Source organism: Nyctereutes procyonoides, unplaced genomic scaffold (genome assembly GCF_905146905.1).
Source record: "Nyctereutes procyonoides isolate TBG_1078 unplaced genomic scaffold, NYPRO_anot_genome, whole genome shotgun sequence".
In the NCBI taxonomy this organism is placed as follows: Eukaryota; Metazoa; Chordata; class Mammalia; order Carnivora; family Canidae; genus Nyctereutes; species Nyctereutes procyonoides.
This window is the reverse complement of record NW_026575134.1, coordinates 35,607,062-35,630,372: the sequence shown is the minus strand read 5'-3', so window position 1 is coordinate 35,630,372 and position 23,311 is coordinate 35,607,062. Positions and strand designations below refer to the sequence as shown.

The 23,311-nt window shown below is 35.9% G+C and overlaps 2 protein-coding genes across 9 annotated transcripts in view; one reads left to right on the top strand and one right to left on the bottom strand.

Moving 5' to 3' along the window:
• Positions 1–12,940, bottom strand: part of IMMP1L (inner mitochondrial membrane peptidase subunit 1) — a 79,999-nt gene extending 67,059 nt beyond the window's left edge. The window contains exon 1 of one of the 4 annotated variants that reach the window (XM_055301057.1): positions 12,850–12,940. The gene's annotated coding sequence lies outside the window, so the exon portion shown is untranslated. The remainder of the gene's footprint in view (positions 1–12,849) is intronic. The other 3 variants (XM_055301058.1, XM_055301056.1, XM_055301059.1) reach the window with 3 other exon arrangements.
• Positions 12,941–13,096: 156 nt separating this feature from the next.
• Positions 13,097–23,311, top strand: part of ELP4 (elongator acetyltransferase complex subunit 4) — a 252,754-nt gene continuing 242,539 nt past the window's right edge. For all 5 annotated transcript variants that reach the window (XR_008661309.1, XR_008661310.1, XR_008661311.1 and 2 more), the window contains exons 1-2: positions 13,097–13,331; positions 21,145–21,180. Coding sequence is in view for 2 of the 5 variants with exons in the window: in XM_055301054.1 (XP_055157029.1) it covers positions 13,106–13,331; positions 21,145–21,180 (262 nt within the window). In the remaining 3 variants the exon portion in view is untranslated. The remainder of the gene's footprint in view (positions 13,332–21,144; positions 21,181–23,311) is intronic.

The window sequence follows — 23,311 nt, the reverse complement described above, 5'->3', positions numbered from 1 at the left end:
TCACATCATTTAAATTCTGATCTTAACTTCTTCTTGTTAGCTAGAGAACACTCTCTCTCTTTTTTTTTTTTGAAAGGTCTCATGATTAGCTCAGGCTCACATGGTCAGTCTCCCTATCTTTATTGATTTTTTTAGTCTCCCTATTTTTAGGTCAACTGTGCCCATGACAACATAATTGGGGAAGTGATATCTAATCATGTCCACATGTTCCAGGGCTTAGGGTAGTCCACTGATGGGAGGCCATCTTCAATAAAATTCTAAAGATTTTTTTTTTAATTTTTATTTATTTATGATAGTCACAGAGAGAGAGAGGCAGAGACATAGGCAGAGGGAGAAGCAGGCTCCATGCACCGGAAGCCCGATGTGGGATTCGATCCCGGGTCTCCAGGATCGCGCCCTGGGCCAAAGGCAGGCGCCAAACCGCTGCGCCACCCAGGGATCCCCTAAAGATTTTTAAAAGCAAATAGTTTTATTAAAGATATTGTTTCAGTGCTAGACAATCCTGATGAAAAAGTTCTTTAACCTCAATTTAAATTAAAATTTCCATGCTCCCGAGAAACAAAGAGTCTAATTTCCCTTTCACAGATTAACATAGGTTTTAGGAAACTCAGAATCATTCATCTAGGGGTTAAATATGTTGCACTTACTATCCCAGTTGTTTCATACCACATTTTCTCACCATCCTGGGCACTGAATATATATCCTTTTCTTTTTTTTTTTAATTTTTTTTTAATTTATTTATGATAGTCAGAGAGAGAGAGAGAGAGAGAGAGAGAGGCAGAGACAACAGGCAGAGGGAGAAGCAGGCTCCATGCACCGGGAGCCCGACGTGGGATTCGATCCCGGGTCTCCGGGATCACGCCCTGGGCCAAAGGCAGGCACTAAACCGCTGCGCCACCCGAGGATCCCCTATATACCCTTTTCTAGCAATGGAAACAGGCTTCATTTTTTTTTTTAACTAATATCCATAAATTGGCTAAATGGGCTATCTTTAGGAGATATTGAGTTTGGGTCCAGGTGCAACCAGTAAATAAGAGCACGGATTTTTGTCATCAGTTTAACTCGTTGTGAATCCTAGTTCTATCACTTAAGAGGTATGTGACTACGAAGACTAATTTTATATGCCGACTTAACTGGGCCAGGGGATACTAAGAAATTTGGCAAAACATTAATCCAGGTGTTCCTGTGAGGGTGTTTCTAGAGTAGATTAACATTTGTAGGGATCCCTGGGTGGCGCAGCGGTTTAGCGCCTGCCTTTGGCCCAGGGCGCGATCCCGGAGACCCGGGATCGAATCCCACATCGGGCTCCCGGTGCATGGATCCTGCTTCTCCCTCTGCCTGTGTCTCTGCCTCTCTCTCTCTCTCTGTGACTATCATAAATAAAAAAAAATAAAAATAAATAAAAATAAAAAATAAAATAAAAAAAAAAAACATTTGTATCTTCAGACTGAGTAGAGCAGATCACCCTCCCTAATGTGAGTATGAATTATTCAATTCATTGAAGGCCTGAATAGAATAAAAGGCTGATCCTCAGACCAATACAAGGGAGTGAAAACCATCAACATACTAGCTAGACATTTTGAAGAATTTCTGTAAGATAATATATGAAATCATAATGATAGGTAGGTTAGGGTGGAAATGTTAGAGTTGAGTAGCTGTGAAAGAGGTGGTAAGGCCTACAAAATGTAAAATATTTACTATCTGGCCTCTGAAAAAGTGTGCCAACCCCTGGCTAAGCACACACAGGAGTATGTTTAGGGAAGAGAGAGGAATTTTTTTCATTTGACTCCAAAGGGGTTGCAGGCTGAATCAACAGCTATGGAGGATAACCTACTAAACAAAGATAAAAACAGGGGGCACCAAAAAAAAAAAAAAAAAAAACAAACCAAACCAAAACAGGGGGCACCTGGATGGCTCGGTGGTTGAGTGTCTGCCTTTGGCTCAGGTCCTGGGATTGGTAAAGACTTGCTAGAGAAACAAAGGAAGAGAAAAGCTACTCCAGTAATCCATATTATTTAACTGGCCATATATCAATATGAACTGACAACCAAGGATGACCAAAATTTAAGGAAACCACAGGCATGAAAAAGAGAATAAGCAACTCTAAAGCAAACATAGGTAATCTGAGGAGGGAAGAAAAAAGAAAAAGAATTCTATTTAACGTCTTTGGAGAAACTGTGTAAGATATTGCACCTATAAAACAAGAAGGCTGTGAAAAAGTATGATTAAAAGAACAAAGAGTAGAGTTTAAAGAAATTTAAAATAAAAGGCCTGTCTACCACTGCCTCTCCCCACATATAAAAAAAAAAAAAAAAGACTTGAAGAGTTGGAAGAAAGGTTGAAGAAATACAGAATAACCCAGTGTAGGTAATACTCTCTCTAAAACAGTGCAGGAAAGGAGACTCTCTACACATACACACACACGCATGGAAAAGCAACAGAAAGGACCCAGACAATACAGAGTAGGAAAAGAAAAAATATATATACTCCTAGACACATCTCTGACCTAGAGTAGTGGCTGTCAAACTAGGGCCCATGAGCCAAATCCTGCCAGCACCATTTTAGCAAATAAGGTTTTACTCTAACACAGAATGCTTATTTGTTTACAGGTTCTCTGAGACTGCTTTTGTACTAACTACAACAGCAGAATTAAATACTTGCAACAGGGACCATATGGTCTGTAAAGTCTAAAATATTTTACCATTTGTTCTTTTACAGAAAAAAATTGTCATATCTAGATCTAGAGCTATGTTTTCCATAGAGTCACAGGAAGCCAAATGCAGTGTTTAAATTTAAATAATAAAATTAAAAATTCTGTCCCTCAATCGTGTCAGCTACATTTCAAGTGCCCAACAGCCATATGGGTAGAATGGTTATCACACTGGACGATGTACATATAAAACACTTCCATCAACACAGGGAATTCTACTGGACAGGCCTTATTTGGAAATTACCATTAACAGATTACCAGATTTATATTTTAATTATTTCTTTCAAAAGTACTATAGTGAAAAACAAAAAATAGGTAAAAGAAGTAGGAAGATTACATTCAGAAAAAAACAGAAATCAGTAATGTTGGAAATGGAAATAATGCATACACCTAATATGTCATTCCATGCAAATAGCTTTAAAATAGGTTTTTTGTTGTTGTTGGGAGTAAAAAGGTTTTTTAAAAAATGCTACAAAGTTATTCAGAGAAAAGAATTGATGAAAATCAAAAGATATAGCATTACAAATGAGTAAATATTATAGATATGGAATAGATTACACAAGAATTCAATGTAGAGAATGCAATTAATTAATGCTATCAAATTTGAAAATAAAAAAGTGTTTCCTAAGAAAATATAATTTAAAGAAAGAAAGGTAGAATAATTATATGGAACAAAAGTCATGAAGAAAAGTTTTAAGAAGTTGTGTAATAGATGGCTCCAATTTAGTTCTGAATTAAAATATTTGCTACGATTTTTATTTTCATCTTATACTGCAAGAAACTTCATATCCAGTATATAAAGCATAAACATACTTCATATCCAGACTCCTAAGCTAGAAAACAGCAGTCCAAAGTGATATATTTCCCTCTCTTAACACTATTCATTGTACCAAGAATTATAGATTTCTTTACAGGGGAGCTCACTAGTCTGCATGATGCTCCATGCAAAATCTGATGTAAGAAGATTCAAATGTAATGGTTTTAAGTATTTGGCCTTTCCCTTGACTTCCATAATTATTCATACTGAAGATGAATTGATCAATCTCAACGGAACTGTCCAGGACAATTAGCACAATACACAGGCTTAGACTAGCACCACATATTTATGCTTATGAGAGTCCTCAAGTTGACACACGAAAGGAGCACCTGGCACCAGTCAGTAGTTGTTCAATTCCTTCCTTGGGCTGCACGCAAAAATAAAGAACAGTTCCAGTTTAGGAGATATACCAATACTGGGCCATTCTGGTTCTGGCATTTTTCTTTCATCACTAAAAATTTTTAGTGTTCTACTGTTTACCACTAAAAATGTCTATAAAACAGTATATTAGAAAAGGAAGAAAATTAATGAATTAAGCTTTTATCAGAAAGGAGAAAAACCAAAATCTCAGCCAGTCAAAACAACTGAATGCAAAGGGAAAAAAATAAAGATCAGTAATTGACAAAACAAAAAGTAAACATAAAACAGAAAAAACTTTAAAGCCAAAATTTGGATTTTTACAAAAAGAATAAAAATGAAAAATCCCTAGCAAATCTAACAATGAAAAAAAGAAAAGAAAAACACAAATAATATCAGCAACTACAGTCATTTAAAAGGTAGTAAAAGCAGCTTTTAGTATGGTGAAGTAAGCTTGTAACAGACAAACTCTCCCATAGGTAACAATCATAAACTCAAGACAAAATACAAAACACAATTATGTGAAGGCTCTACAGATTGAACAGAAGCAAAGAGATTTTGCTGAGGAGTCAAAGTTGTAAAAAAAAGATGGCCAAAAGGTTTCTTATTTTTACTGATTTAGCTTGAGCACTGAACAGTACAGGTAGTTAAAACAAACAAAGTCATCCTTCTGAAGAACCTGAAGAATCACAAACTAACCAAAGGAATGGAGAACCTAGAAAGTAATCTATCTAATCAGTGGGACTTTACTTTTTGAAAAAGTGATAACTCCATATAGCAAGGAAAAAACAGCCTTTTCAATAAATAGTGGTAAGTCAATAGGCTATCTAATAGAAAAAAAAATACATCTTTATCCCTGCCTCACACACACCAAAGGAAAAACAAAATCAATTCCAGCAGAATGCAGATTCAAATATTTAAAAGTAAACATCAGGGCTTTTGAAAAACAATATCTTTGGAATCTTGGAGTATGCAAACTCAGCTATAAAGCTCAATCGGTGGAGTACCTGACTCTGGATCTCAAGGTTGTAAGTTTGAGCCTTGTGATGGATGTAGAAATTACCTCAAAAAATAAAAAAATAAAAAGAATATGAAAAGGCTAGTCACAGACTAAGAGAAGATATTTGTAACATATTTATTCTAAACTGGACCTTTATCCAAAATATAAAAAGAACTCCTAAAAACCTAGAAAATCCAACATTCCCACTTCTACAAAAATTAGTAAAGACACTAATTGACTCTTCATATAAGAGGTTTATCTAAATGGCCAATGAACATATGAACAGATACTCAACTTCATCGGTCCAAATCCAAATAACAATGTCATGCCACAAACCTTTCAGAAAGGCTAAAGCAAAAAGAAAATATTAAGTGTTGGTAAGGACAGGCAACTGAAATTCTCAAATATTCCTGGTAAGAGTATAAATTGGCACAATCACGTTAGAAAGACATTTGGACACAATTAGTAAACTAGCCAAATCCTTTTTCAACAGCAGAATGGATAATGAATTGTGATATATTCACAATACTATAAAGCAATAAATAATTCACATCTGTATACATTAATAGCAATCATTTCACAAACATAATGAGCAAAAGAAACCAAACACAAGAGTAAACCGTATATGGCTTCATGTACATGAAGTATAAAAATAGGTAAAGCAAATCAGGACTTTGGTTTCTCTTTAAGAGTGTACCAAAAGGAAGAAAAATGAGATTACATAGGATACAAGAACTCCTTCTGTACAGGCATGACCTTGACATTTATTCATTCAATCATGCTGCCATAACACCGTCAGACCCTACAGTAAGCCTTCACAATGTCTCTGTTAATATGGTTTGGTTTACCTGTTTAGTCACAATGGTAATACAGACCCTAGGCCTCAGAAAGCCATTGAAAGACAATTGGAGAGGTACTCATTTCATTCAGGAGATGCTAGTTGTTTAGTATGACCAACATGTTTTTTGGTATACCTTACATAGGCTGCTGCAGTCTTTCTATTGTATTTGAAGACTTCCAAGAATACTAATTTGTTGGAACGCTTATGAAAATGCTCCCACTATGCGGCAATAGGGGTCATATACATGTTGCTTATGGAACCCTCAGACTGAAATTTTATACAGCAAATTTCATAATAAAGAAGTTTAAAAGTTACAATAGAATTGAGAGACAGGTACAGAAATTTCCCGTATACTCCTGACCCCATATATGTACAGCCTCCACTATTATCAATGTCACTTACCAGAACAGCACATTTTTTTACCAAGGATGAACCTACCTACCTACATTGACACATTACAATCACCTAAAGTCCACAGTTGACCTTTGGATTCACTTTTTGTGCTATATATTCTATTGGTTTGAACAAAAGTATAATGACATATCCATCATACAGAACATTTTCGCTGTCCTAAAAATCCTCTGTGCTCTGCTGATTCATCTCTCCCCTCAACCATCACTAGCAGCCACTGATCTTTTTATTCTCTCCACAGTTTTGACTTTTCTAGAATTCCACAGTTGGAATCAGTATATGTTTTTTTTTTTGAATTGATTTCTTTCACTTAGTAACTTGTATTTAAAGTTCCTCCATATCTTTTCATAGCTTGATACATCATTTGTTTTTAGCAGTAAACAATATTCCATTGTCTGGATATACCACACATTATTTATTCATTCCTTACTGAAGGACATCTTGGCTACTTCCAAGTTTTAGAATTATAAATGAAGCTGCTATACACATACATGTGCAAGTCTTTATGTCGATGTTTTCAACTCCTTTGGGTAAATGTATAAGATCATGACTGCTGGAACATATGTTAAGAGCATGTTTAGTTTTGTGAGAAATCTCCAAACTGTCTTCTCAAGTGGCTGTACCATTTTGCATTTTCATCAGCAATGTATGACAGTTCCTATTGCTCCACATTCTCATCAGTATTTGGTGTTGTCAGTGTTTCAGGTTTCGGCCATACTAGTAGGTGTGTAGCAGTATCTCAATGTTGTTTAAATTTGCATTCCTTTGATGACATATGATGTGAAGCATCCTTTCATTTGCTTTTTGCCATCTGTAGGTCTTCTTTGGTCAAGTATCTGTCAAGGTCTCTGACCTATTTTTAATTCAGGTTGCTTACTGTTGAGTTTTAAAGAGTTCTTTGTATATTCTGGATAACAATATTTTATCAGATTTGCAAATATATTCTCCCAGTATATGACTTTTCTTCTCAATCTCTTGACATTGTCTCTCACAGAGCAAGAGCTTTTAATTTTAATGAAATCAAGTTAATTAGTTATTTCTTTCATGGATCATGTTTTTGGCATTATATCTAAAAAAGCATCAGAAACCCAAGATTCTCTAGGTTTTCTCCTATGTAATATTCTAGGAGGTTTATAGTTTCACATCTTATGTTTAGATATGTGATCCACTAGAGTTGATTTCTGTGAAGGATGTTAGGTCTGTGCCTAGATTCTCGTTTGTTTTCTTTGCCAATGCTGTTCCAGCACCATTTGTTGAAAAGACCATCTTTGCTTCATTGTGTTGCCTTCACTCATTTGTCAAAGATCAGTAGATCTGTGAGTCTATTTCTAGGTACTCTATTCTGTTCCCCTGATCTATTTGTCTATTCTTTTGCCAATACCACACTGTCATAATTACTGTGGCTTTATAGTAATTCTTGAAGTCAGGTAGTTTCAGTCCTCCAATTTTGATTTTCTCCTTCAATATTGTGTTTGCTATTTTGTGTCTTTCACTTCTCCATATAAACTTCAAAATCAGCTTGTCACATTCATAAAATAACTTCCTGGGATTTTGACTGGGATGGCATTTTTGGGAAGAACTGACATCTTGACACTGAGTCTCCTATCCATAATTATGGATTATCTTTCCATTAATTTTTTCTTTGATTTTGTTCATCAGAATATTGTGGTTTTCCTCATAAAGATCTTGTGCATATCTTTTTTAGATTTATGCCTTAATTTTTTGGATACTAATATAAATTACATTGTTTTTAATTTCCAATTCCACTCATTCACTGTTGTTATATAGGAATTGATTTATTTTTTCTTTCTTTCTTTCTTTTTTATATTTATTTATTTATTATTTATTTATTTATTTATTTTATTTATTTTGAGAGAGAGAGAGAGAGAGGGAGCATGTGTGCATGTTGTGGGGCAGCAGGGGCAAAGGGAGAGGAAGAGAGAGAATCTTAAGTAGGCTCCATGCCTAGTGTGGAGCCTGATGCAGGGCTCAACTCACAATACTGAGATCATGACCTGAGCTGAAATTAAGAGTTGGACAGCTAACCAGCTGAGCCAACTAGGTGCCCTGGAGCTGATTTCAGTTTGATAGCAAGGAGAGATGGCTTTATTGAGAATATGTAGGTTGAAGTGAGATTTGAAGGATAAATAGAAGTTAACTAGTGAACTTTTAGAGGAAAAGGACATGGGAGAATAAATAAATGCTAGATTTCAGGGAGTAAGGAAATTTACAGAGTGATGTGCCCACAGAGGCAAGGGAGGGAACTATATGCAGGTGCTTAATAAGTATTGTTTTTATATTATCAGACTTCTATTTTGAAAGGATTAGGATGGCTCTTGAATGAAGAATATACTACAAATGAGTTAAGATGAGGGCTGTATATCCTAGGCCATTAGAAAGCTATTAAGAAGTAAACTCCATAGGTCTTGGTAATGTAATGGACATAGAATGATGCTCAAGAGAGGACCTGAGTGTAGTGAGGTTCCTTGTCTTATGCAACTAATTCTGCAAATGGTCTTATCATTTACTAAGATACAAAACACAAGAGAATTTCAGCCTGGGACACCAAGATTTTGAGGCCCCACAAAGAATTTCAAGCAACTGGTAAAGTAAGTATTTGAATTTATAATTCTGAAGGTCAGAGAAGTGACCTGGACTATAGATGTCAGTCATTGATATATAAATGTTAACTGAGGTCCTGAGACTAGATAAAAGCAAGAATATGGATAAAAAAGAGAAAATGGTCTTTAGGTCTCTAAGATTTAATGGCGGAAAGAAGGGAAAAGAGCTTATTTCATTTACACCTGTTAACAATTGAATTGTCCCCCCACCTTTCAAATACTGATCCTTCTCCTGCGTTATGATTTCCATTCCTTCTATGTCACTCAGGTCCTTTTATCAGGTGTCCAGAATTATATTCCAGTGCCTTATTACCTCTAACAACAAAATTCCTCCCTTAAACTTTCGTCATCTCCCTCTATCCTCCTTCACAGAAAAGCTTTCTAAAATGAAAAATGGTCTGCTTTTATGGAATATTCAGCTCCATTTGCCACTCAATTCTAAATACAATTATTTGACTTTTCAGTTTACTACTCCCTCAAATCTTCCTTTAACAAAGCCTGAAAAACAAAATTACTAAATCAAACATTTTCAAATTCTTATTTTATTTTCTGTTTCTCTGCCCAAGTTTTATTTTTTTTAAAGATTTTATTTATTCATTTATGAAAGACACATAGAGAGAGGCAGAGACACAGGCATAAGAAGAAGTAGGCTCCTCGTGGGGAACCTGATGCAGAACTCGATCCCAGGACTCCAGGATCACGCCCGGAGCTGAAGGCAGACGCTCAACCACTGAGCCACCCAGGCATCCCTCTGTCCAAGTTTTAAATCTCATCTTCCCTAAAGTTTATTCTTAGTTCTGTTTTTTCCTCAAAGTACCTATTTCCTTGGTGAATTTAGTAAACTCCCACCATGTGCTAATTAACTTCAAATATATATGTTTCATCTGGAGACCCCTCTCACATAGCCCAGTGTGTATTGGACATTTCTACTTGGATACTCCTAGGGTACCTCCAATTAAACATATTCAAAAAAGATTTTAAAACCTCATTTTATGATCTCCCATTCTCTAAAACAACCAACACCAGAACTACAAAATTCTGCCATTTTCCTTTATTCTTTATCCTCTGTTACCCACAAACCTGCTTAGAGATCTGTTAAGTCATCTTTGATTCCTCCTGTTACATTTCCTTGGTCACATCAATTCTACTCCTCATAGTAATCTCTTAATTCCATCTCAGGCTTATCCCAATCACACACTTAGCCAATCCATTCTTTTCTAGTGTACTCTTAGCCCAAAATATATCAAATATGATTGTCATGTTATTGCTTTACTTAAAATTTTTCAATGATTTCCCATTTCCCATTATTTTTACAAAAAACAAGAGCCACAACTTTTAAAAAAATCAATTAGATCTTTGTCTAATTTCTCCAGTCTCTTCTTAGTACTAAGAGTACTATATAAATATATATATATATATATATATATATAGTATATATATATATACTATAGTACTCTAAGAGTACTATAAATCACAAGAACTACTTGCACAGAAGCAGTGAGAGCAGATTTATTGAAGAATAGTCTCCCCATTCTCTGTAATGGCTTTCATCGTCCAGAATGCCCTTATCTTTTACACTTCCTTCATCACACAGGTTAAACTTCCCCTCAAGAGAAACTTTCCCAGGCTCCTCTCCTCTCTCTCAGTCCAACTTAGGTATCCTGCATTTGTCCTCCATACTACTTACATATTATTATCCTATTTACCCACCCACCTCCCCCAACTATGAACTCAAGAAGAAAAGAGACCAAGTATTCTTTCTCCTATAACCTGAATGCTTAGCATACTCACTGGGATTTAGTATGTGCTCAACAAAATAGTTGTTACATATTAAATTATTAACATCACATCTAAACATACCCTTTTAATTCTTTCCTTCCACAAATACCTCATTTATTCCAATGTTTTATATTCAACTCAACATACTGGTAAATTCAAGTATTTGGCATTATTTGCTTTGACAGTAAAAGTTTTGTCTTTGTAAAAAAAAATTAAGATAAATTAATTTATTCTATGATAATGTTACATGAAAAACATCCTCATTTCAAGAATGCCTTAGTGTGCATATAAGGCATGCTTTCTGAATTATAAATTTGAAAAAACTTCTTCAGTTCTAGTAATAACGTGAACAAACCATCATACCATCACTTTTAGAAATTAAAGGATGAAGCAAATGGAGAAACAACATAAGATGTAGTAAAGCAGCTTATAAAAATTCAATATTAGTAGCATTTCAAATTTTTCAGAGCAGCAAAAATATCCAAGAAGTTTCCATTTGAAATTAGACTGCTTTATCCCTTTTTGTTTTGACCTTTTTTAGCACTTATATACTACAGGAAAAAACTAGCACATGCCTTACAATGTGTTCACTTTAAGCGCTAAGCTGTTTTTTATGTGTTAATCTTTCTCCCCTTAAATGAGAACGTTTTATTTCTACAGGCCTAAAATGACACATTAGGTCTAAGCAGACAGTAAGCACCCAACAGCTCTTTACTGAATAATTTATATTACAAATTTATACTGAGGAAATATTCTAAACGAAAGCATCTAAACTTTGACCAAGCTTCCCAGTTGATACACAGTTAAATAGTAAAGCCGTTCGTTTTATTTTCTTAACATTTTGCTTTAAAAACAAAACCCACCAGCCACTATCTCACAAGACTAATTGCACTTTATCACACAGAATCAGCCAAGAAGTCTTAACAAGTCACTGAGATCTAAAACAAATCACAGGCAAGAACGTCAATGAGGTTGTGGATAGGTATAGTTTTGGAATATCATTAGGTCCCTGCCAAAACCAGTAATTTAGTAGTGCAGGCACGCTTTGGGAGTCTTTTTAAGTTCAGACATTTGTCAATCATGAAGACCTTAAAAAAAAAAAAATCACTTACTCCTCCAACCAGCTTTTATTTTATTTTATTTTTAAAGATTTTATTTATTTATTCATGAGAGACACAAAGAGAGAGGCAGAGACACAGGCAGAGGGAGAAGCAGGCTCCATGCAGGGAGCCTGACGTGAGACTCAATCCTGGGTCTCCAGGATCACACCCTGGGCTGAAGGCAGACGCTTAACCGCTGAGCCGCCCAAGTGTCCCAAAAAATTATTTTCTTAAAAGGATTCTAAAAATTTATTTATTCATGAGAGACACACACACACACACAGAGAGGCAGAGACACAGGCAGAGGGAGAAGCAGGCTCCATGCAGGGAGCCCGACGTTAGGACTCGATCCCGGGTCTCCAGGATCACGTCCTGGGCTGAGGGCAGGTGCTAAACCGCTGAGCCACCCGGGCTCACTTTTGCACAAACTTTTAAAGCCAAAGACACAGCATAACACGTTTTTTTCCACGCATAAAATTCCTATTCTTGAAAACAAAAACTCTTAATTCAGACTTCACAAAACGATGGGAAGATAAAGTACGTACACATCCAATGCCAGTTTTTTTTTTTTTTAGGGGGCGGGGGGTAGGAAAGAGACCTAAAGTATTTCCTGTTATTTGCAGCTGTCTTAACAGCAAATGACAATTAAATGTGTGAACAAGGTCGTCAGAGTAACACTTGTCACTCACGCTACTGATGGAGACGCGCGCCCCAAGACTTTCCAGAACCACTAATTAAAATTAAACGAAAGCTTCTCACGGGGACTTCTTGTCGGAGAAGTACATTTTGTCATTTGCTGTTTTGAGACGGGAAACCCCAAATCGCCTGCAAGCTCGAGAGTTTTTCCTAAGGTCTAAACCCAAACCACCTGCCAGCCGCAGGCGGCGACGACCTGAGCCCAAATTTTTAAGAGTTCCAATTTCTCCAATCTAACCCGACCGCCATTCCAACAAAGAAAACAAAAACAGCCGACCAAACCAAAACTCCCAAAGAACCCAAAAACCCTGATGGTAAAGGCGGAATGGAATTTTCCATCAGAAACGAGAAGAGCAAGGGGCGAAAGATAAGTGATCTCCCTTCTCTACTAAGGAGCGGAGAAAGGTGCGAGTTCCTACCGGTAGTTACTTGATACATCGCTCCGCTAGCCTTTTCTTTAACTCAGCGTGTAGGAAGGCACTCGAAAAGGAGAAAAACGTTTAATGATATTACCCACCTCTAGCCCCAGAGAGCCCGGGTATACTCTCACCCCGGACTCAGGTGGGCCTTCCTCACCTGGGCCCGGCAGAAGTCCACCGTCCCCACGCAGGGCGCACTTTTCAGCATTGCTCCTTGCGATTGGCTGACTCGGAAACGAGTGCTCAATCCTATTGGCTACGACAGCGCAGGAGGCGGGAGCTTGGGGCCGGCTCTGATAGGCCCGCGGCTTGAGTTCCCAGAGTTCCCATTGGGCCGACGCGGGAAGCTCCAAGATGGCGGCAGCGGCGACCTGCGGCACCGGCGCTGGCAATCAGGGATGTACGGCGGCGGCGGCAGCCGGCAAGAACAACGTCACCAGTTTCCAGAGGAAGGGTCCTAGAGCCAGCGTCCCTGACAGCGGCTGTGCTCGACTGGTGTCCATCGCGGGCACTCGACCGTCGGTGCGCAACGGACAGCTGCTGGTATCTACTGGGCTCCCAGCCCTGGACCAGCTCTTAGGTCGGTTCGGAACGGAGATTGGGCTCAACAGAGGGAGAAGTTAGGGAGGGCACCTGCCGGGGAAGCCACCCTAACCTCAGGTTTCTCCCTGACCCCCTCAGCATTCGGACGTGAAGAGGATAGTCCGGTCAGATGGAGATGGAGGGGAGGAAGGGTTGCATGGAGACTTTCCTAGATGCTGTTACCTGCTCCCACTTCCTCCTGTGGTTCTGGCCCGCCAGCCTTTTCTAGGTTACGACGGGATCCCTACGTGGCTTTATCTCGAAATACCACCCAGTAAGGGGAAAGCATTAATATTTGGAGACGGTCTGGCCTTCCACTCCAGGATGCCCTCCTGGTCCCTGATGGCATCCTTCTGCCAACCCCAGGTAGCTCACAGCTCATGCTTTCGCCTAATCTACAAAAGTTTGTGTCATTGTTGAGAGATGGGCTTGGTTAGAAAATGCTGGGAAGGGAAAAAAAAAAAAAGGGAAAAAAAAAAGTAACTTCCCGTCTTTCACCGCCAGGCTGCTTATCTCCTAGTTGTGAATCTTTAAACAAAACTCTGTCCGCTTTAAGAGAATGGATGTTAAAGACTTGACGTGTGTACAAAGTAGCTAAAGCCCGTCGTTGATACTGATGATCATTCCTAGTATCTGCGTTAACTCTATGTATATATATTTTTGTAAGATTTTTTTCTCTCTCTATTTTGCCTCCCAGAGTTTACACTGCAAACGGCATGGTTTAAAGTCAATTCACATTTTAATTAGAAAAAGAAATCCAGTTCTTAGGCTTTCCTGTATAATCTCTGTAATTTTTCACGAGAAGCCCGCGGAAGAATAGCGAGTCTCACAACTGTTAGGTTGCAAAGATGGACCACAGCAGAGCTGCTGTGTTAACAGAGCCTGCAAATTAGTTTAATTCCTGTCAGAACGTTGCTTCATTAAAGTTGGTCAGTGTTTATATATCATAACTTCTACATAGTATGTGATATGTGTCAGTTAAGTCTTGTACACTTTCACAAAATATTACAAATGTCATTGCTTGTTCTTCTACTACCCTTGAAATTTCTCTCTATATTTTTTCCCCTTAAGGTACACTTCAGATCGATTTAGTGCAAAGGAAATTGACAAGGCAACCAACCTGTGAGGAAGAGCACAGCTTCTTGCCTTTGTTGTATCATGTTCTTAACTGGGTCCTGGTTATTCCTACACAAATTCCTGGTTATTTTCACTTAAATTTTTTTCAAGTTTGTTGTATGGTACTAAAAGCAAATGATCCAAAATATCTACTTAGCAAATAGTTATCTCAGTTTTTTTTCCCTGGCGAACTTTACATCTGGTATCATCCTATATTTGAATTTAAAGTTTGGAAGCTATTCCTAAGTCCTTACCTTCCTCCCCCCGCCCCCAATCCAATGGAGATATGTAACTTCATTCATTTGATCCTAAATCTCTTCGAACAAAAAGGTCACATTTCTGACATACCTTCAGTTTCTTTTTTTTTTAAATTTTTTTTTTTATTTATTTATGATAGTCACAGAGAGAGAGAGAGAGAGAGAGGCAGAGACACAGGCAGAGGGAGAAGCAGGCTTCATGCACCCGGAGCCCGACGTGGGATTCGATCCCGGGTGTCCAGGATCGCGCCCTGGGCCAAAGGCAGGCGCCAAACCGCTGCGCCACCCAGGGATCCCCTACCTTCAGTTTCTTATTAGAATAACAAAATGTGCCTAGCACAGTTCCTGGCACATAGTTGACTCTCAAGTTCTTGTTTGAAAGAGAAATAATGTGTAGGAAAAAAAAAAAAAAAAACCTGAACGAGATTATGAAACAGATGGGATGAGTTATGTGTTTGAGGTATAGAAACAGACCGAGATACAGTGACATGAACACAGTCATAGAACTTGAGACAGTGTAGGGTTATCTTTAGGCTTCGAATTTCATGTTCTCACTATGCTACAGCTGTTTCAGATTTTTGAGAACTCTTTTGAAGAGGCTTTAAGCATTTATTGAACCCAAGGCTGATTTAAGTAGGTCTCTTAAAGTATTCACCAAAAAGTGAACCAAAAGTATCTTCTTAAATGTTCCTAACAGTGATATAAACTTGAACTGTAATTTAAAAATCTTCCATATTTGCTTGCAGGGAACACTAGTATTTATAATAAGCTGATGCTAAAAATTGGTGTTGGTTAAGATAATTGAAATAGGTATCAGTTTGGGGATATTTTGAAATATGTTTTGCATGTATACAGTTAATTCTCAAAGTGCACAGAAGAGGTTGTTATCATAGGAGTTAGTACATTTGAAATAATTACTATGTCCAGAAGTGTTTTAGTTGTTGTTAACTTCTTAATGACATTTTTGTATTTTTATTTTTTATTTTGTATGGCTCTGTAGAGCAAATACTTTACATTTATTCTTCATTAAAACATTATTTGGAAGTGAAATATTTGGCTGCTAATGTGTATAAACATAAATATAAATAATTCAGGGAACCCTGGGTGGTGCAGCGGTTTGGCGCCTGCCTTTGGCCCAGGGCGCGATCCTGGAGACCCGGGATCGAATCCCACGTCGGGCTCCCGGGGCATGGAGCCTGCTTCTCCCTCTGCCTGTGTCTCTGCCTCTCTTTCTCTCTGTGTGACTATCATAAATAAATAAAAATTTAAAAATATATATAAATAATTCAGATTATATTGTTACTCTAAAATATTTGTCTCAGATTGTGACAAGCCTAATATAAACATATTGTGACAAGATATAATGATAGCAGCATGTTATGATATCAGAATGGTGAAACTATACTATGACATTGTGATTGTTGCCTAAATATATTCTGTGGTTGCTGTGAAACAAGTGAATATTGTATTGTCACTGCCATGCAGTGCGGTGATTTTACTACTGCCCCTGTGATGTCAATGTAATTTTAAGCATAGATGCAAAATATATTGAAATATATTTTTGAATATATTATAAAGGCAAATCAAATGTTGGTCATTTGAAGATATGCTAATATTTCCATTCCTACTCCCAAGTGCTTTATGAATTTGAGAATTCCCTGTATCAGCATCTTTTAAACATGATATAATCATATCAAATACTTTGGTTCTGACAACTTAAATTTTGTTAGACACTGATATACATTTTCTAAGTTGACTACATTGAAATTTTTCGACTTCTAAGACTTTCCAGCTCAGCTTCTCAACCCTGCTGTTCCAGGATATTTATGTTATATGAAGACAGTATATGTAAATATTTCATTTTTCTTCTTCCAGGAATTGCCAAAAAGTTTATAGTATGTAGAGAATTCTGGAAGAATTTATTTCCCCCCAGGGTAAAAGGTATAGCTCATCTTAAGACCATATTGTGTAACCTGAGGGAACTCTGTCCCCAGCCGTATCCTTCAGAAAGGTACTGGAAGGAAGGGCGATTTCTCAGCTTTGACTGGCTCAATTATGTGCTGTTTGGAACTTACTCAATTTTGACAGTCAAGTGAATGGAAGGTAGGGATTTGGGATAAAGAATCCCCGAAGTAGAATACTCCACAAAGAAATTTGATGGTAGCTGCCACTTTCAACGCTAGTCAAAAAGTAAATACTGGTGGGCTTATTTCCCTTGCTCCACTGTCTCTTAATCTAGAATGTGGGATGTAGGTTGAGTTTGGACTATATGTTAAAAATAATCCTGGTTATGATAGTTTAGCAACAGATGGCTATACATTTAAGGAAAAGGTAGCTTATTCCTTTGTATCACTATGTAAAATTGTTTCATGTCATTTAATCTACAGAACCATTCTCACTGTCAATAGCTTTCCCTATTTTGTTTCCCATATTTACTCAGCTAATAGTTGTGATAATCAAGAGTTGTCAGGATGTTTCCTACATCCCAGAGAGAGAAGAAAAAGTAGACTTATTAATGAAATAAACTGTAATTTAATTTGAGGTGTGGCATTAATTAAGTTTAGGACATTGCTATGAACAAAGGGATATGAACTTTTTATACCTTGCATTTTCCCTAAAATAAAATTTTATATAAAACTATTCCTTTATAGAAAGCACTAGAAAGGACTGATATAAATCACTGTTGTTTTTTCCGACTTTTATTCCTTTTCCCTTTTATTTCCTGTAATTTTGAAAAATGAGAGTGCCTTACAAAGTAGGGCAGGGTATCACTTCTGGGTCATCAGATCCTAATATATTAATTTGACCTTGTTACCCAAAATGTGATTTAATTAGAGATTTGTTTTGGGAAGTGCATGGGGATTGAATTTTCTCCCTTGAATGCCATTTTCTGGGGCTCCTGGCTGGCTCAATCGGTAGAGCATGTGACTCTTGATCTCAGGGTTGTGAGTTCAAGCTCCACAATGAGCATGGAACCTACTTAAGTTTTTTTTTTTAAATTTTAGAAATTATTTTCCCACTTCGCATGAATAAAACAACCCTTTCCTTAGTATTTTAAAAATCATAAAATCAGAAGATAATTGTCATTTAATAAGATCTTAGTTTCTGGCAATGTTTTGTATAAAGTACTAGATTTTTCTAGTTTTAAGACAAAATGCTTGATGAAATTAACACTTAAAATATCAGACTTGCAAAGAATCTTCAAGCTTTCTAACTCAATAATCTTACATGTTGATAAACTATTCTGCCTGTATTTTAGCAAGCTGGAGATAAGTAGACTTCTTAAGATCCATAAGTAAAACCCAAAGTTTATTTGCTTAGTGACTTAAATGTATTGATGATTTCTCTGAGATCTGATTAAAGAGGAGAAGAGGCAGTAAACAAGACCATTTTGCTCCTTACGTTTCACCACAGAGATAGAATGATCGTTTCCTTACTGTTGGTGAACATTTTAGTGAACTAATGGGAAAAGATAGTCTATTTTAATTGGGAACTATTAGTGTGAAATCTGTGTTGGTTTCGAAATTAAATAAAATTACTAATGGATTTCTGAATTTAAAGATCTATTAAAATGAGCTTTGGTTGAATGTATCCTGTCAAGATATCCTATCATGGCTGGTTACTTAAGGTTTTGATTTTTTGATGAGGACATGGCTACAAACTTACTCAAACTTACTCATTTAAAATAGTTAGAACCTCAGTATATCAACTGAGGTCCCTTATACAGGTTTTAGGGAAATGTGAGATCTCATCACCCTGAAATTTGGAAGAATAGAGGAACTTGGCTGCTATTTGTATGTATATATGTGCATGTCAGATCATTTTACCTCATACACACAGAATAAAAGCTTGATTTTTAAAATAGTTAATAAGATGACTTCATCTTATTCCCTATGACCAACCTTTACTTAAGCCATCCAAATTTAATTCTAGTAAATCTACATAATAGAGCCCTAAATTTAGAAAAAAAGATAATTAACTTTTTGAAGGGGAGGCCTGATAGTATATTCAGATGGCTAAGTTCATTAAAATGTCCTCATTTTATGCTGTTTGAAGTAATGTTCAAATTTTTCAAACATTAGAATTTTAGTATACATAAGATTTAAAAATTTAATTGGATTATTTGAATCATTTATACAGAAAATTACTTTCTTAGTGTACTCTCATTTGTATCATGCTTTGCTTAATAATTCATCAATAGGAAGTATTCTTACTAATTCTTACTATTATAGTGATCACTCTTTATCAAATAATAATATATATTTAATGATTTGTTCTAATTAGAAAATAATTGCCAGAATGGTAACTGCTCTTATTGAGTACCTCTCTTTTAGAGCAAGACACTTGAGCTAAGTATCATTTCATTTAATTGAGAAACTATTCCTGGATCTGTTCTTATCCTACTATGAATGACAGTCACAAAAGTTCTTTAATTCTGTATTTTACTATTCCAGTTACTTACTATTCCAGGCCTTATATAAATTTAATTTGAGACTACATGAATGTAGACCCAGGGATGTTTAGATAAGAAATCTAAATCTTTCCTATAAGAAATAGGTTAGAGGGGGAAGATCTGGGTGGCTCAGCGGTTTAGCGCCTGCCTTTGGCCCAGGGTGTGATCCTGGAGCCCCAGGATCAAGTCCCACATCAGGCTCCGGGCATGGAGCCTGCTTCTCCCTCTGCCTGTGTCTCTGCCCCCACCCTCCTCTCTATGCCTATCATGAATAAATAAATAAATAAAATCTTAAAAAAAAAAGAAATGTTAGTAAAGAAAACCACCTAACTTTTTAATAGTACCTGCTCTAGACTAGATATTGCAGTATCTGTTATGTACATCTATTAGTTTGTCTTAAATATACACAGAATGGTGATTAGGCATTTAAATGTTTTTGCATGTAAGAGAAAGAAATAAGGAATTGGAAAGCAATATGAAATGCTCAGAATGCATTAAAAAATAAAGTGCTCAAAATGTTTTAAAAGATTAGTAGTGGGCTATATTAGGCACAAACTAAAGTAGACATTTAGTCTAATCTTAGAGAAAATCTTTTTGCTTTGAACCTTTATGGTTGTTATCAACCAATATATTTTAGTTTATGTGAATCTTTTTTTTAGAATAACATTTGAAGTTATCCTGTGTAGTCTGGTATGGCGTTAAGTGCTGTAATGAAAGAACCTATCTAAATGTGAAATTAAAGTATATATTTAGTCATATAACAAATCCACCTGAACATAAAAATATATAAAATTCTAGTTTCTTCTTTTTAAAATCTTCTCTAACAATTTGAAATGTTCTACTTACAGTTATAAAGTCACCAAATGTCTCATTGTATTCTATGTTCGTGTATGTTACCAAATTTCAAACTCTTTGAAACATACATTTATGCATATTTGCAAGGCAAAAAGTAAACCCTATCAAAGGAAATTTTCATACTAAGTTTTTCTATATAGTGTTTGCCACTATAAAATTTGTTGGGGGAAAAGTTCTTTATTGGTATTCTAAGTGTTTCTTTCACAGTTCTGTGCACCAAAACCAAAAAATACTGGTAGGATTTTCTTCAATTGTCCAATAATTTTGAGCAGTTTCTTTTTAAATTATTTTATATATATTTCATTCTTTGATATACGTATTTTTAAGCGAATTTGCTAGTATAATTTGTAACAATTGCAAATAGTAATACTTTTACAAATGTTGCACAAAATATTTGTACCTAAATGTCTTTTTAGTGTTCTAGTTTTCTGCAATTTGATTTTAAGTTGATTTTTATTGAATCACTGTTTGAGTTCTATACTTGTGTTCATATCACCATAATTCAGATACTCAGAAGAACATTTTCTGCTATTACAAAAAATATCTTTTGTGATTGTGACTTTTTTGTTTGAAATTATGAAAGTATTATTTATTTTAAATTCTAAATGTATTTTGGAGTATGTCCAATCTTTGTGTGTGTTATTCATAATGAAAAAAAAAGAATTAATTTTAATTATCAGGGTTTTTTTTCCCCAAGGCTTATTAAATTTAAGTGTAAATATTAAAGTGGAATTTCTATTATAATAACCTTTCCTATGTTGTACTTCTGTAGTATTCTGTTACTGTGAGCATTTAGGTCTTGGCTATTGAGTTAATTTATTAACAAGTGCTAAATATAACATTACTGGAACAGTTATGTTGAATGCTGCATGGTCCTATCACAAGAGAAAGGAGGATAGTACAGTATATTATGAAAGTAATTGTAATGTGTAGTGTGTAATTACATATAATATGTAATTATTTCATAATAGCACCTTAAGCAAAGTATTGCAAAGGTAATTAAAATGTTGTTCTCATCTGCAATTTTAAAGTTACTAAAGTAGCTGTCCTTGATAAAGCTTAACTTTTATGCTAAAGATAATGTGTATGAAACTAGGTTAATTTTCTTCTTGGTTTTGTTTTATTTCCAGGTGGAGGTTTGGCCGTTGGAACAGTTCTTCTAATTGGTTAGTATAGCATACACACTTTGTTTTTCCTGTTGTTTTCTTTTGTGCATAATGATTTTATGGGTTTGCCTATTCTGACATTAAATACATAACTTTCTGTAAGAGTTAAGGTAAATTAGAAAGGAAATGCCTTAAGTTTTAATTTAAATTCAGATGTTGGGAATCCCTGGGTGGCTCAGCAGTTTGGCGCCTGCCTTCGGCCCAGGGCATGATCCTGGAGCCCCGGGATCGAATCCTGCACCAGGCTCTCTGCATGGAGCCTGCTTCTCACTCTGCCTGTGTCTCTGCCTCTCTCTCTCTCTCTCTCTCTCTCTCTGTCTCTCATGAATAAATAAATAAAATCTTAAAAAAAAATTCAGATGTTGATCTGAACTTGAAATAAATGAAGCAAATATATCTGAAAATATAGCTCTAGTTATTTAAAAATATTCACAGTGAATTGTTCTCCATTTCTTTTTAAAAAGGTTAAAATTAATGCCAATTGATTTTTTTTTTTGGAAAAAAATCTCTGTATTTACAATGGGATTATTATAGGGATTAATTTGAGAATTTAATATACCAATAAGCCCATTGTGTGTGTGTGTGTGTGTGTATATATATCATGTTTTTATTATTTTCCTCTTATTGAAAGAAAAATAATAGACTGATAAATCATATTTTCATTCATCTTTAAGTGCCAATTGTTCTTATTTAATTATTCATACATAATCCTATTTACCTTATTGTTTAGTTTAGATCATAGGATCTGGAATTGAAATAAACAATGGCACCTATGTAGTCAAAGTTCCCAACTAGTCATGAATCACTTTTCCATCATCCTCGACAGTATCAAACACAATTTGAATACAGATTGTGTAATTTAAAGGACTCACCACTTCACAAAACAATGCATTATCATTGAAAATGCTGGGATTTATTAGAAAGTTCTTTATTTTTTTATAAAGATTTTATTTACTTATTTGAGAGAGAGAGGGAGAAAGCATGAGTGAGGGGTGGGGAGGAGAAACAGGCTCCCAACTGAGCAGGTAGCCCGATGAGGGACTTGATCCAGGACCCTGGGATCACAATCTGAGCCAAAGGCAGATGCCTAAGCAACTAAGCCACCCAAGCACCGTGGAAGGTTCTTCATATTAATGTTTAATCTATAAAATTTAACAGTTTTGTTGTTTCTAATTTTGTTCTTTGATATAGTACAGAATTCACTTACATACTTTTTCACATAACATTCTTAAAATATTTGAAAATATTACATTACCTCAAATCTTCTCTAAATGAAGTAGACACAGTTTCTTAAACCATGTTTTATGTGTTGTGGTTTTCATGTTCTTCACTCTCTTGGTTGTTCTGTAATCATACCTATCAGTCTGGCATTGTCTCTTCAACTGTGTTCACAAATGAGTATACTATTCCAAATTGGCTGTGACCTATACTCAGCATATTGAGACTATAAAATGTGATAGATAATCGAGACAGAATTATTATTTCTAGGCACCAATAAAGTTACTTATATTCATTAACTTCTCAAGGTAGCAATGAAATGTGTTGATCTGCCCCAGGAATGCAAAAGGTGGTATGTAAAATTTGATATGTACATAAGCATTTGTCTAATAAATGAAGCTCTTTCTGGAAAACTCAAAAGAAATGTGTAGTACATCTTATTCCCCCTCTCTGCTGGATATTTAAAGAGTAATAATAATAATTGTGAGATCTGTCTTACTGTGGGTCAGTATTGTGCTAAGTATTTGATTTATTTTTTTTTTAATTTTATTATTTATTTGAGAGAGAGAGCATGAATGACAGAGGGAGAGAGAGAAGCAGACTCCCCACTAATCAGGGGAACCCATCACAGAGCTCGATCCCAGAACACTGAGATAATAACCTGAGCCAAGCACAGACACTTAACCAACTGAGCCACCCAGGTACCCTGTGCTAAGTGTTTTGTATACGGTTTTTCCCTTAATATAACAACCTTGTAAGATGTTACATGTAATTCATATTATCCCCATCTTATAGTTTAAGAAATAAGGCTTAGAGGGGTGAAATAACTTTCCCACTACCACACAGCTAGGGAGAGAATTAGAATTTGAATTCTGGTATGACTGAAAAGCCCATACTTTTTATAACTGTGCTC